Below are 14,348 nucleotides of genomic sequence, written 5' to 3'. Positions count from 1 at the left end.
TCAGCTTATATCTGCAAATATAGAAGAGTCAGAGGAGACAACAGAAATGCAGGAGATCTTGATGGATCTTTACAGTGTAGAAGAATTTGGAGTCAACTCTGTAAGATTAAGGAAGGGTTACCCACCTGTGGTCCATGGGCCTCTCTGTTAATAGCAGGGGTCCATAGCATAAAAAAGGCTGGGAACCCCTGGAGTAAGGCATTGCCCAATTTAATACATAAAATAAGGTATCTTTTTCCTCTCTGAGGATTTACATCTTTGGAACTCTCTTCAAAGTGCAGTATAAGCAGAGTCTTTGAATAGTTTTATAGCAGAGGTAAATAGATATTTGTTAATTAATGATCTGCAAGTCATCAAGAACAAGCAGCTGCATTTCCAATTAGATCAGCTTCAGTGACCTGCTCTTACTTTTAGTTCATTTGTGTGTATTTAAGTACAATACAATATTTTTAGCATATTCCTACACATTGCTGCTGCTTGGGGAAGAAAGGTTAATTTTGTCCATAAGCCTTTGAGAATCTGAAAGCAGCTTCAGGTGATTTAGTACAAGATTCAAGATTGCTTAATGTCATTTCCAGTACACAAGTGTACGGGAGAACAAAATAATTATTTCTCCAGAACCGATGCAGCACAAAAGAAACATAATAAGATAAAGAATGTAATAATAATAAGATAACAATCAATAAACAAGACAGTGTACATTGATTGTATGTATATAAATTGACAGTAGGTACAGCAGTGTCTGTACATTGGAAATGATAAAGTAGTGGTGGGACGGTGGATGAGTGCTTGGTGTTGTTGATCAGCCTTACTGCATGGGGAAAGTAACTGTTTTTGAGTCTGGTGGTCCGGACATCAGATGCTATGTGGCTTTCTCCTTGATGGGAGTGGGACAAATAGCCCATGAGCAGTGTGGGTGGGATCCTTCAAATTTCTGGCATAGGTCAGCAGAATGCAAAAGGATAGGAAGTCCTTTCAAAAATCTCACACCATAACAGGACGGCCTTCAACATAAAGTGCCCTGATGTTCAGCAAAGGACATGCTCAGTTTTGCTGCCGGGGGAATAGAACAGTTCAATCTCTCACTGTATGTGGCCTGGGGAGAAACTAGATGATTTGCACATAAAAATAACTTTCCACCCAAGCTTTGCAGAATATTAGCGAATGTCAGCAAAAACCTTAATCTGTAGGTCATGGGAAACAAAACAGTGAAAGTTTCTATAATTTTTAAAACATAATTAACATCCCATAGTTCATAAGGGTCACAAGTTTAAGTCATAGTTCAGACCTTGTAGTTTCTCTAAATTTATGTACATCAATAAATGTACAGCTACAACCACAGGTGTGCAGAAGCAAATGGCACTGAATGATGGTTCAGCTCATGTGAAGAGACAAGAGGGACATGTAATTCACTTAAAGAAAGTTGCAATAGTAGAATAAGATAACAGCACATGCAAAACCCATCAACAGTCCAGAGGTCTGCATGCAGTAGCAATGACTTTTTCCTTTTTTGTCATATATATCAAAGACCAGTAGTCTCAAAAATGAAAAATAATTTGACAACATCACTTTAAGTCAGAGAAAAACAATTACAGAAATGATATTCAATACACCGTAAAAGAGTTGAAAAGAAGCTCCCAAAAGAGGCAAACTTAAAAATTTGAATCAAAAGCTATCAGGATAAAATAAGAGCATGAACATGAAGCTCATGCCTACCTTGTTTATTTGATTGTAACATTGATTATACATTCAGTGGCCACTTTATTAGGTACAACAGCTCATTAATGCAAGCATCCAATCAGCCAATCATGCGACAGCAGCTCAATCCATAAAAGCATGCAGACATGGTCAAGAGGTTCAGTTATTGTTCAGAATGGGCAAGAAATGTAATCTAAATGACTCTGACCATGGAATGACTGTTGGTGCCAGACAGGGTAGCTTGAGTATCTCAGAAACAGCTGATCTCCTGGAATTTTCACACTCAACAGTCTCAAGAGCAGGGGTTCCCACCTTTTATTTTTATGTCATGGACTGATACCATTAAACAGCGGGACTGTAGAACCCAGGTTGGGAACTAGAGTTTACAGAAAATGGTGCAAACCCCCCCCCCCCAAAAAAAATCCTATGAGTGGCAGTTCTGTGGTTGGGAGAGGTCAGAGAAGAATACCTAGACAGGTTGAAGCTGACAGGAAGGTGAGTCAACTACCATGCATTACAATAGTGGTGTGGAGAAGAGCACCTCTGAACACACAACACGTTGAACCTTGAAGTGAATGGTTTACAGCAGAAGACCACAAACATACACACATTGCCCACTTTATTAGGCACAGGAAGTACCTAATAAAGTAGCCACTGACTGTATATATTTTATATGCATATAAGCTATTTGTTAATTCAGCAATGTAGTTATCAAATTTTGCACATTCTGTTCCTAGGATTTGAATTTAGATATTTCTACAGGGTCCATTATAATTAACCATTATCTAGATAAATGCATCAAGAAACAGACTGAATTGATAGCCCTGTTTCTATAGCCCTGATTACCAGACAAAGCAATTGTAGCCACACAAGAACTCAGTGACTTGTCAGCTGTAAGAAACAAACAGACTGCATTGTAGAATTTAAATTACAAAGCCTTGCAGTGCATTTTATTGACATTTCAGCCTCACAGGGACTATATGGCACCTCACAGGTATGAAGCGTGGGAGGAGAGAAAAAGGTTATTCATATAAATTTTTCATCACCATGCCCAAGTAAAGAATGCATTTGAAATGCACGCAGCCACAACTCATACTTTTATTTGACAAATCCAAGAACATATGCATTATAAGCACAAAAACACAATGCTATATAAAACATTATCTTAGAAACTGGTGTTTGGAGCACTTCTGTTAATACATAACTATTAGGTCATAATTTCTTCACACTTAGTGCCACAATATAATTGTAGATTTTCAGAAGAATTCAAAGGCTTTTTTTTCTATTTTCCCCCCACTGTCAACAAGAACCTTTTCAAATTGTTCTGTGTGATCATGTCTCTCAGTAATCCCTTCCCACGTTTTGGGTTACTGGTCAGCCAGAGACCAATTTTATTTAATTCATTACTCTGTGGAAGGATTTGCTTTCCTAGGCAGTCAGCCAGTTGTATCATTATTTCACTGAAGTCTGCTCTCTGAGCCCTCCCTTTTAAGTAGCTGACCAACAGGAAGTGCAGTACTATTGATTAATTAGTCTATGAAAAGCCCACTCTGAGGCCACTTTTACTTCATCAATTTATTTCAGAAAAGCCCGTTTTCTATTTTAACAGCTGCACCTGTACACTCCCAGCCAGGTTACATGGCAGAAGCAATTCAGAATTTGGGTAACCAGTACCACAAACCTCGGGTTTTCAAACTGGCAACACACACAAAATGCTGGTGGAACACAGCAGGCCAGACAGCATCTACAGGGAGAAGTACTGTTGACGTTTCGGGCTTCCTATAGATGCTGCCTGGCCTGCTGCGTTCCACCAGCATTTTGTGTGTGTTGCTTGAATTTCCAGCATCTACAGATTTCCTCATGTTTGCATTTTCAAACTGGGGAGTGGCTCTTTACATGGAACACAACTGAATCAGAATCAGGCTTATTATCACTGACATGTCGCTGCATTTGTAGTTTTGCCACAGCAGTACAGTCCAATACAAAAGAAATTGCAAGTTACAATAAGAAACATTTTTTTAAAATAGTAGTATGAAAAGATAGCAAAATAGTGAGGCAGTTTTCATCGGTTTTTGGTCCATTTAGAAATCTGATGGCAGAGGGGAAGAAGTTGTTCTTAATGAGTGTGTTTTCAGGCTACTTCACAGTAATACGGAGAGGTAATTCCTGAGTGATGATAGTCCATATTGATAGAGTGCTCTCCATCCTACATCTGCAGAAATTTGCTAGGGTCTTTGGTGACATTCCAAATCTCCTCAAACTCCAGATGAAGTATATCTGCTGGCATGCCTTCTTTGTAATTTCATCAACGAATTGGGTCTAAGGTCCTCACAGATGTTGAAGATCATCCAGCAACTTGAAACTGTTCATCCTCCCCACTAGTTGTACTTTTCCACTGCACTGAGTTAGAAGTTGGGCACAATTTTAAAAAATAAGTCGTTTTTCTTCTATGTTTGTAATCAGAGGAAGCGGGCAGAAGCAACAAATCTCTCTTAAATACAGTGCGGCCAGAAGTAGTTAGGGAGGCAATGTTTTGCTACTCCTCACTGGAAGCTTTGTTAGCCTTGCAATAAAACTCCTAACACATTTTCTAAGCAACAGCTGACTATCTGATGACTGCATATTGAATGAAAACATTGGCATTCTGAGCGCAACAGTTTTACTGTAATAAGCACATGCAACAAAAAGCCTGGAAAACTTCACCAGGAATTAATCCTTGGAAAATATTGTCTGAAAACAACCTTTCTAAAAGACTTGAGTAAATACTTGGAGAAAAGCAATATGGAGGAGTAATATGAGACGAAATTAGGACTAGTTAGAAAAGAACCCACTGTTTAACTATATCACAATATCATTTCAGCAAAGGTAGTAACTGTTCGGCCTGTCAAGTCCATGTTGGCTTTAGTAGAGCAATCCCACTCTCATACACCTTCCTCAGAGCTATGCAACTTACGGTACTTGATGGTTCTCTTTCCATTGCCCCTACAGACAATGAGCTTCAAATTTATAAATACTCTCTTTACCTAAGAAAGGATCAGCTTGCTATGGAGAAAGATTCATTACATTGGTTTCAGGGATTGCAGGTTTGATGTGTGAGGTTTGACACCTAAATGTAAAGAAATTTCTCAATCTCACCCTACCCTGTGTACAACTTGACAATACGGGGTAGGGTGAGATTGAGAAATTTCTTTACTTATAGTGTGGTGAATCGTTGGATTTTTCTACCCAGAATGCAGGCTCACTTTTAACATTTAAGAAAAACTTGGATAGGTACATGGATGAGAGGTGTATGGAGGGATATGGTCCAGGTGCAGGTCAGTAGGACTAGGCAGAAAAATAGTTCGGCACAGCCAAAAAGGGCCAAAAGGCCTGTTTCTGTGCTGTAATGTTCTATGGTTCTAAGTGGCTGTGGAAGATTTTAGCTACCTCCATTCAAAAACAGATTGATAGATTTCTGAGCATTTAGAGAATACAGGGATATAGAGCTAATGCTAGAAAATGGCACTGAAAGATCATCTATGATCTTGAAGAATGATAGAACAGGTTCTCAAAAGACTGCATGACCTACTTCTGTTTCTACTTCTTAAATTCATGTATTCTCTTTCTATAAAACAACGTTATGCCTCAATCCCTCTTGCATCTTTAAGATAAAATTTTTAAAGTGACTCCACTCAATAAACCATTTGCTAATGTGAACCAGCACATGTATTCTATCTATTCAAGTTATGGTCTTCTATAGTTCCATCAAACATTCTCTGAATCTTCTCTCCCTCAAGAAGAACAAACCACTGTTTCCCCTTCCCCCACCAGTGTTTCAGTCTAAGCTTAGAGCTGAAATCTATCATCACTGACACAATTTTAGTTAATCCTTTCTGTACCATTGCTATGACCTCTACATACTTCCCGAATCATTAGATAACCAACACTGGTTGCAATACTTCACTGTTTTATACAGGTCCAACATACCTTCCCGAGTTCTGTCCTCCATGCCTTTAATTAGGAGTCCATGGATTCTATTTGTTTTATTCACTACTCTTTCAACATGCCTGTCACTTTCAAAAATGAACACAGATACAAACACCTAGGTTTCCCTGTTCCTGCCCACTTTTAGAATTATGCCATTCAGTCTATATTCTTATTCTTTCTGCTAAAGCATCCAGGTTCACACTTCTCTCTCTAAAATTTCATTTGTTACTTGTCTGCTCATTCTCCTAGAATGTGTCTTCTTGCAGTTCATTATCTTCTTTGCTTTTCACCACATGTCCAAACTTTTAGACATAAAAACGACTAAAAAGCAAATACAAGATGTAGACCGCATAAAAACGCTAAAAACTAGGTGTTTCTGAAATGACAAAAGTTCAGAACTATCTATTGACTTAAAAAGGTAGCTTTACAAATAAATCACACCGTTACACTATATATAAAACCATCTAATGTAAATAGTACAAATGGGACTTTCAAAAATTCATTGAAACACTGGAGTGACTCTCAAATAAGCCCATGTCACTATAAAATATCTGGGTGGATATATACACATAAGCTACCATGCCTTTTGAGATTTATTTACTAATCATGATTTCTTCTGTAAGAATGGTGTTTCTCAGACAAATACTAATCAACTACTGTAATTGTGAGGAGAATGATCTCTCATTTAAAACATCTGCTTTCTAGTTACAGGAGATGGCAGCAGAACACTCATGGCCAGGTAGCTGGGAGGGAATAGCAAGCACCTAAAGCAAATGCTTCATTTCAACAACTCATAGCTTTTTAATGCAGTTTGAATTCTTGGGCCCCACAATTTAAACACTCAAGGGCAGCATCTCTCCTCACGCAAAGGAATGTGGTGCTTGTACTTTCTGCCTCATGTTTGCGTGTCAAAATGCCTTCCGATGGAAGGGTAGGGATCCTTCCCTGGGGTGGGAAGCCAGTCACTGTACAGACGTCATCATGTTTACAGTGTTCTAAAACTGAAGGAATTATATAACTACTGCTTTAAAGAGACAATACGCAGGCACTTTATAAAATGGAAAGTAAACCTGTCGCCACCTCTGAACACAGAGGCAATGCTAACACAAGCAATTCTGACGAACGGATAAATGTCACAAGTCTCCAGCAGAAATGGAATTCCAGTGTGCCCTAATTCATTACCTCTTGTCAATGCCTTACAAATCCTCTCTGATAAATTCAAGTGACCCTAACACCGTACACTTTGGAAACCGTTCATGACCTTAGACTCACTTTGACCTCTTTGAAGTGATTAATTAAAAGGACACAAACAACTCTCAGATTTCTCCACCAAGTTAATTCCTTTTGATAACTTCAAGTTACAGCATCAGTCTTTTAAGCAGTTTATTTGATTGCCAGAATTTTTTTTGACAAACATGATTTGCTTCACTATATGCTGAAAATAATAATAAAACCTTTAGTTTTTATTTATAATACACACCATTTCATGCAGTAAAATTCTCAAAAATAAGTAGATGACATTTAAGCATGCTTCATATAGGAACATCTTATACATCTTCTGAACTGCTATCCTCGCAATCTGTAGCCTTTAATAATGAATCTCAAGGTAGTATAAGGTGACATATATGTACTTTGATACTAAATTTAATTTCTGCAGAAAGACTTTAATTCACATTAGATACAATCGTGAAAATTGCAAAAACATTCTGTAATAATTCCACAAACTCCTTTAATGGTCACCAGGCATTATCCTTTTCATAAATATTGTACTTGAACTTAAATTTTGACTTTTGGAACTACATTACTTAAAGTAAAATGATACTTCTTCTTGACCTTTCCTGCCAGTATCACACAAATGTCCTAGTTTACCACTGACCGCATCAAATATAATAGCCAGCCATCAGTGTAGTAGCATACACACTGGACTTTGAGGCCAGTGGTCCTGGGTTGTAATCTGGCTGGCTCCTTGCATACCTTCCATCTGTGCTGGGTTGAGCACTGAGCTAGCAACTCAGCCTTGTAAAAAACAGACAAAAATGCTAAAGAACTGGCAAGGTTGCCACCCGATGCACCACAAGGTGTGAAAAAGAACAAAAACATCAAATACGAGTGAAAGCTGACAGCTGGAAAAATGTTGCTAAATAATAAAGAGCAGAATCTTAGATTCTTGAATGACTTAATTCTATCAAAGATAATTATATTGCTTTGAAACTGGTAATTAGAAGAATTATATTACCTCCAATTTGTTAAGTTTCATATACATTAATGCTTTGTTAAATCTGACATCTAAGCTGTACCCTGAATATTTTTTGTTGAAGACTTGATTTATTTAGTGCTTTACAAAGTCTCTCAAACCACTCTAAATACAAATACCTTAAAGATTGTGATGTAGATTCCATGAACATCTATTTAAACAACTATAAATTGCAGCTGCGTAAATGAACCTACTGCAAAATTAATCCAAGAAATGCAGACAGTGGCCTATTCATGGGGCAGCTTTAGCACATTTACGGTTTTCAGTAAACAGCAATAGACCACAGAATGCAGCTGAGAACACTGCAGCCATCTGTGCTGACAAAAAGCCCACTTTACAATTGCTATGAAAATGATGCACTCTACTGGACTGCTCCTGGAGCAGCAATGCTTCATTCAAATAACCGAAAGCCCTCAAGTCACAGCATCTTAACATTTACTAATGCTCTGAGTTAACATGAAGAAGCATTAGATAAATACTGGCACATAATTAATGATTAATACTTTGTAAATCAAAATAACAATAATTTGTAAAATTTGTTTTATGAAGACTTAAGGCAGTCAGTGCGCATTGAATGTCCAGAAAAGACAAAGATATGGAATTGGTTTAAACAGGTGACTATAATGAAGAAAGATAATATTATATAGATGAAACCATGTAATCTCTATCAAAAAAGAAATGCCAATGTCAAAAGCTCAATTGAAGACCAAATAAGACATGATGCTACCAACACAAGAGACTGCAGATTCTGGAATATGGAGCAACATACAAAATGCTGTCTTGCTTGAACAAAAGAAACATCTTGTGCGTTGATCAAGTACCGAGTCTGCTTCAGCACAAAACAACCAGTGGAGTAATGGAAATGCTGCTCAGTCCAATTTGGTAGCTTCAGTCTTCCTGTTGTTTAACTCAAAGTAATTGTGGTTCATCCTAGTCTAGACGTTTGACGAGTCACCTCCAAAGGACTGCAGCAGTTCAACATTCTGACTCATCACTGTTCAGAGTTTTATGAAGTCACTCAAACCAATCTACACTTAAAGTACCTTAAAGTAAGATACTTTGTATGTAGATTGGTGTGGCAGATTTCATAAAGCACTAAATTATTACCAATCTCCAACTTCTCTGGAGAGATAGAGATGGTCAATTATTGCAAACATGACATCAAGATCCCAAAGTGAGTATATTTTTAAATAAAAATAGTTTAATCATTATGTGCTTGTAATCCTTCAGTTAAGGCATACACAAAAATAAAATCAGAAGGGTAGTCAATCTGTGGAACTCATTGTCATAGACAGCCGTAAAGGCCAAATCATTGGGTATATTTAAAGTGGAGGACAACAGTTTCTTGATTAGTAAGGATGTCAAAGGTTAAAGAGAGAAGGCAGGAGAATGGGGTTGAGGGGGAAATAAATGAGTCACAGTGGAATGGCAGAGTGGACTCAATGGGTCAAAAGGCCTAATTTTGCTCCTGTGTCTTATGATCTAACTCAAAAAGTCAAAGAGTTGGAAAAGGTAACAGGAAAAAACAAAAGAAATGAAATCAGAGAAATGCAGAAATGAGCTGGAAATGCTAAAACTGGGGCATTCATCAGCTGAGAAAAATAGGAATTACTGAAAGGCACATCTATAATTAAAAGTTGAAATGGACAAACCAACAACTGAAGTGTTCCAATCCTAGTGGTGACAGTGTGGCCACAACCATGAAGTAAATTTTATTATCATAGTACATGTATGTCAAGACATACAACCCTGAGATTCTTTTATCTGTGGACATACTCAGCAAACCTCCAGAAAAGTAACAATAACAAGATCAATGACAGATTAACCAGAGTGCAGAAGGCAACAAACTGTGCAAATGCAAACATAAGTACATACCAATAAAAAAAAATGAGAACATGAGATCGTTAGTTGTGGGAAACATCTCAATGATGGTGTAAGTGAGTGTAGTTACCCTCTTTTATTCAAGAACCTGATCATTGAGGGATAGTAATTGTTTGTGAACTTGGTAGTGTGAGTCCTGAGGCTCTCATATCTTCTAACCGATGGCAGCAAAGATCCCCTGGGCGGCATGGATCTCTGATAATGGAGGCTGCTTCCTACAACAGCGTTTCATGCAGATTTCTCACAAAAATGAAGGAATACGATACCAATCCAAATCATAATGGAGACTAGAAGGGATCGTGATCCAACTCTGTCCCCCCCTCACCTTGATTGGAGAAGCAGATTGGATAGCAGAGAACCGCTATTGAAGTAACCTTGGAGAGTTGCTACAATGCAAACTGTCCTTAGCAATTCAATGAGACATACACATACATTGATAACAAATTTACTTTGAACTTTGACCAGTTCACACAACTTTCAAGGGTAATTCATCTCATGTTCACATTAGTTATTGCTTATTTATTCATTATTTTTTTCTGTATTTGCATAGTTTGTTGCCTTTTGCACATTGATTGTTTGTTCGTCCTGTTAAGATATGGTCTTTCAAGATTCTATTGTGTTTCCCGTATTAGAACATATCTCAGGATTATATATGGTGACAGAAATGTACTTCGATAATAAATTTACTTTGACCTTTGATCACAGGAATTGAATTGAAGGGCAATTTTCACATATGTGTGTACTTAAATGAGACACTATTTGCTTTGTTGCCATGGAACATATTGCAAGTAACAGGAATTAACAGCTGAATTCACTCACCTTATCTTTAGTCTTATCTTGTTTACAACTTCATCAATGTTGGCTAAAGACTAGGGGGAAGAGAGAAAGGATATTGAGAAAGTCGTCTGTGAAAGGCAATATTGAGTGAAGCAGTGACTCCTAGTGGATAGAATTAAATTAGTTCATTCAAGAACAGTCTTAATTTATTTAATATCTGTTAGACATTCATTTAGAAGAATGATTGACCATAGAACATACAGCATAGTACAGACTTAGTACATAGTACATAGTCCACAATGTTGGACTGAAGCTTTTTAAAAAACGTACTTCATAAACTCACGCATCCTGAAGAAGGGTCTTGGCCTATAACATCGACTCTTTTTACCCCTCCATAGATGCTACCTGACCTGCTGAGTTCTTCAGGCATTTTGTATTGTTAAAATGTATTTCAACTATGTTCCAATATTCATACTAAAACAGATAATTTCCGGGATATACTACAAGAAACCTCTGCTTAGATGATAATGACACAATATGAAAGATCTACAAATTTGTCAGATTCTTTAGCTTTAGGTTCTAGTTTCTAATATATACTATATATATACTTTTACTACACACATATATACACACACACTCATTAGCAAATAGTATCATTTAAGAAGCAATTGGAATGGTACACAGAGGGGCAGAGCTTGGAGGGATATGGGCCGCATTCAGGAAATTGGGACGAGCTGGGTGGGCACTATGGTCAGCACGGTTTGCTTGAGCCAAAGGGCCTGTCTCCATGGTGTTGCTCTCTGACTCTATGAGACACAGTGGAAGAGACAGTGTCAACCTCATTTGCCTTCCATACTAGTTTGGCACTAGCACCCAATTTTCTGTCCACCACAGTAATGGTGTAAAAAGCAAAGTCCTTTCAAACTGAAGTTATAGTTAAAGCTGCAATACTCCACTAGCTGTACTACTTAGAAATCACAGTTTCAATCAGTATGGCCTGTATTTGCATTAGTTCCCTCATATACTGTTACAAGAAAAAGTTTGTGAACCCTTTGCAATTACCTGCTTTTCTGCATTAATCACTCATAAAATGTGGTCTGATCTTCATCTGAGTCACAATAATAGACAAGCACAATCTGCCTAAACCAACAACACACAAACAATTGTACTTCTCGTCACTACTGAGTACACCATTCAAACAATCAGTCAAGGTTCAAAAAAAGTTTGAGAAACTCTGGGGTAATGCCTTCTACAAATGCTATTTGGAGTCAATGATAATGAGATTGGAGGTGTGGGTTGTAGAGGTGCCCTGCCCTATATGTATGAAAAAGGCACAAAGTCAGGTTACTGACAGATCCTGCTCTTCTCAAGAAAGATCTGTTTATGTACACCGTGCATCAATCAAAACAACTTTCAGGGGACCTTAGAAGAAGAATTGAAGAGATGCATGAAGCTGGAAAAGGCTACAAAAGCATTTCTAAAGACCTGAATGTTCATCAGTCCAAAGTAAGAGAAATTCTCTTGAAATGGAGGAAATTCAGTATTGTTGCTACTCTCCCTAGGAGTGGGTTTCCTGCAAAGATCACACCAAGAGCACAACGTGCAATGCTGAAGAAGATGAAAATTAATCCAAGGATAACAGCAAAAAAAACAAGAGAAAATCTGCAGATGTGGGATATCCAAGCAAGACACACAAAATGCTGGAGGAACTCAGCAGGCCAGGCAGCTGCAATGGAAAAGAGTATAGTCTACATTTCAGGCTGAGACCCTTCATTGGGATGGGGGAGACAATGAGTCACAGTAAGAAAGTGGGGGGGGAGGTGGAGGAGGAAGAACCCCAAGGTGACAGGTGAAATTGGGAGGAAGGGTGGGGGAGGAGTGAAGTAAAGAGCTGGAAAGTTGATTGGTGAAAGAGATACAGGACTGAAGAAGGGAGAATCTGACAGGAGAGGACAGAAGGCCGTAGAAGAAAAAACTCAGCGGGAAGAGCACCAGAGGAAAGCAATAGGCATGTAAGGAGATAAGGTGAGTGAGGAAAATGGGAATGGTGAGGGGGCAGGGGGCATTACTGAACCGATGTTCATGCCATCAGGTTGGAGGCTACCCAGACGGAATATAAGGTGTTGCTCCTCCAACCCGAGTGTGGCCTCATCACAGCAGTAGAGGCGGCTATAGACCGACAGGTTGAATTGCGAATGGGAAGTAGAATTGAAATTGGTAACTACAGGCAGATCCCGCTGTTTCTGGCAGACAGAGCGTAGGTGCTCAGTGAGGTGCTCCCAGTCTATGTCAGGTCTCACCAATATACAGACCACACTGCAAGCATCAGAAACAGTAGATGACTCAGAGGTGAAGTGTCACCTCACCTGGAAGGAGCTTTTGGGGGCCTGAATGGTCGTGAGGGAGGTGGTGTAGGGGTAGGTGTAGCACTTGCTCCGCTTTCAAGGATAAGTGCCAGGAAGGAGATCAGTGGGGAGAGACAAATAGACAAGGGAGTCATAGAGGGAACAATCCCTGTGGAAAGCAGAAATTGGGGGTTGGGGGGGAAGATGTGTTTAGGGGTGGAAGTTACAGAGAATTATGTACTGGATGTGGAGGTTGGTGGGGTGGTAGGCAAACACAAGAGGAACTCTATCCTGGGGGGGGTGGCAGGAAATTGGGGTGAGGGCAGACGTGCATGAAAGAGAAGAGATGTGCTTGAGGGCAGCGTTCATGGTGGAGAAAGGGAAGCCCCTTTCTTTGAAGGGGGACATCTCCTTAGTTCTGGAATGAAAAGTTTCATCCTGAGAGCAGATGTGGTGGAGACAGAGGAATTCAAAGAAGGATAAGGTGCTTTTACAAGCAGCAGGGTAGAAAGAGGTATAGTCCAGGTAAATGTGAGAGTCAATGGGTTTATGATAGACATGAGTAGATAAGCTATATCCAGAGACAGACAGAGAAATCAAGAAAGGGGAGTGAGGGGTCAGAAATGGACTAGGTGGAAGCTGTAGGCAAAGTTGATGAAGTCGACAAGCTCCGCATGGGTGCAGGAAGCAGCACATTGCAGTCATTCATGTAGTGCAAGAAAAATTGGGAAGTGATACCATTGTAGGCTTGGAACATAGACCATTCCATGTAGCCGACTAACAGGCAAGCTCAGCTGGAACCCATGCGAATGCCTCCAGCTACACCTTTTGTTGAAGGAAGTGGGACAGGCCAAAGGAGAAATTATTAAGAGTGAGGACAAGTTCTGCCAGACGTACGAGAGTGGTGGTGGAGGTGAACTGGCTGGGTCTGCTGGTCTGAAAGAAGCTTTCCTGGTAAGGGATGGAGGTTTAAAGGGTCTGTACATCCATAGTGAAAATAAGATGATCAGGGCCAGGAAAATTGAAATCATTGAATAGATCAAGAGCGTGTGAAGTGTCACAGATATATGTAGGAAGGGATTGAACATGGGGGGTAAAAATGAGCCAAGGTATGCAGATACATGTTCAGTGGGGCAGGAAAAAGCAGAAGCAATGGGTCTACCTGGGCAGAGAGGTTTGTGGATCTTGGGAAGGAGGTAGAAATGGGAGGTGTGGGATGAGGGAACTATGAGGTTGTAGGCAGTGGATGGGAGACCCCACAGTTAAGAAGGTTGGTGATGACGGGGGGCGTCACGTGATGGCGTAGGATCGAGACGTTGGGAATCCAGCTCCCTCGTAAAAAGTAATGAAATAGGGTTTAAATGAAGAAGAGTTAACAAATACCTACTAGAAACTATTTATAAGCAACTCAGGATTATCTTTTGATA

The 14,348-nt window shown here is 39.3% G+C and overlaps 1 protein-coding gene across 2 annotated transcripts in view; it reads right to left on the bottom strand.

Moving 5' to 3' along the window:
- vps53 (VPS53 subunit of GARP complex) overlaps positions 1 to 14,348 on the bottom strand; it is a 274,043-nt gene that overhangs the window by 241,513 nt on the left and 18,182 nt on the right. For both annotated transcript variants that reach the window (XM_059973414.1, XM_059973415.1), the window contains exon 3: positions 10,619 to 10,668. In XM_059973414.1, coding sequence (XP_059829397.1) covers positions 10,619 to 10,668 — 50 coding nt within the window. The remainder of the gene's footprint in view (positions 1 to 10,618; positions 10,669 to 14,348) is intronic.

The sequence above is a fragment of the Hypanus sabinus genome, chromosome 6 (genome assembly GCF_030144855.1).
Source record: "Hypanus sabinus isolate sHypSab1 chromosome 6, sHypSab1.hap1, whole genome shotgun sequence".
Classification (NCBI taxonomy): Eukaryota; Metazoa; Chordata; class Chondrichthyes; order Myliobatiformes; family Dasyatidae; genus Hypanus; species Hypanus sabinus.
Note: the sequence above shows the minus strand (reverse complement) of the source record. Positions and strands in the feature narration are given on the sequence as shown.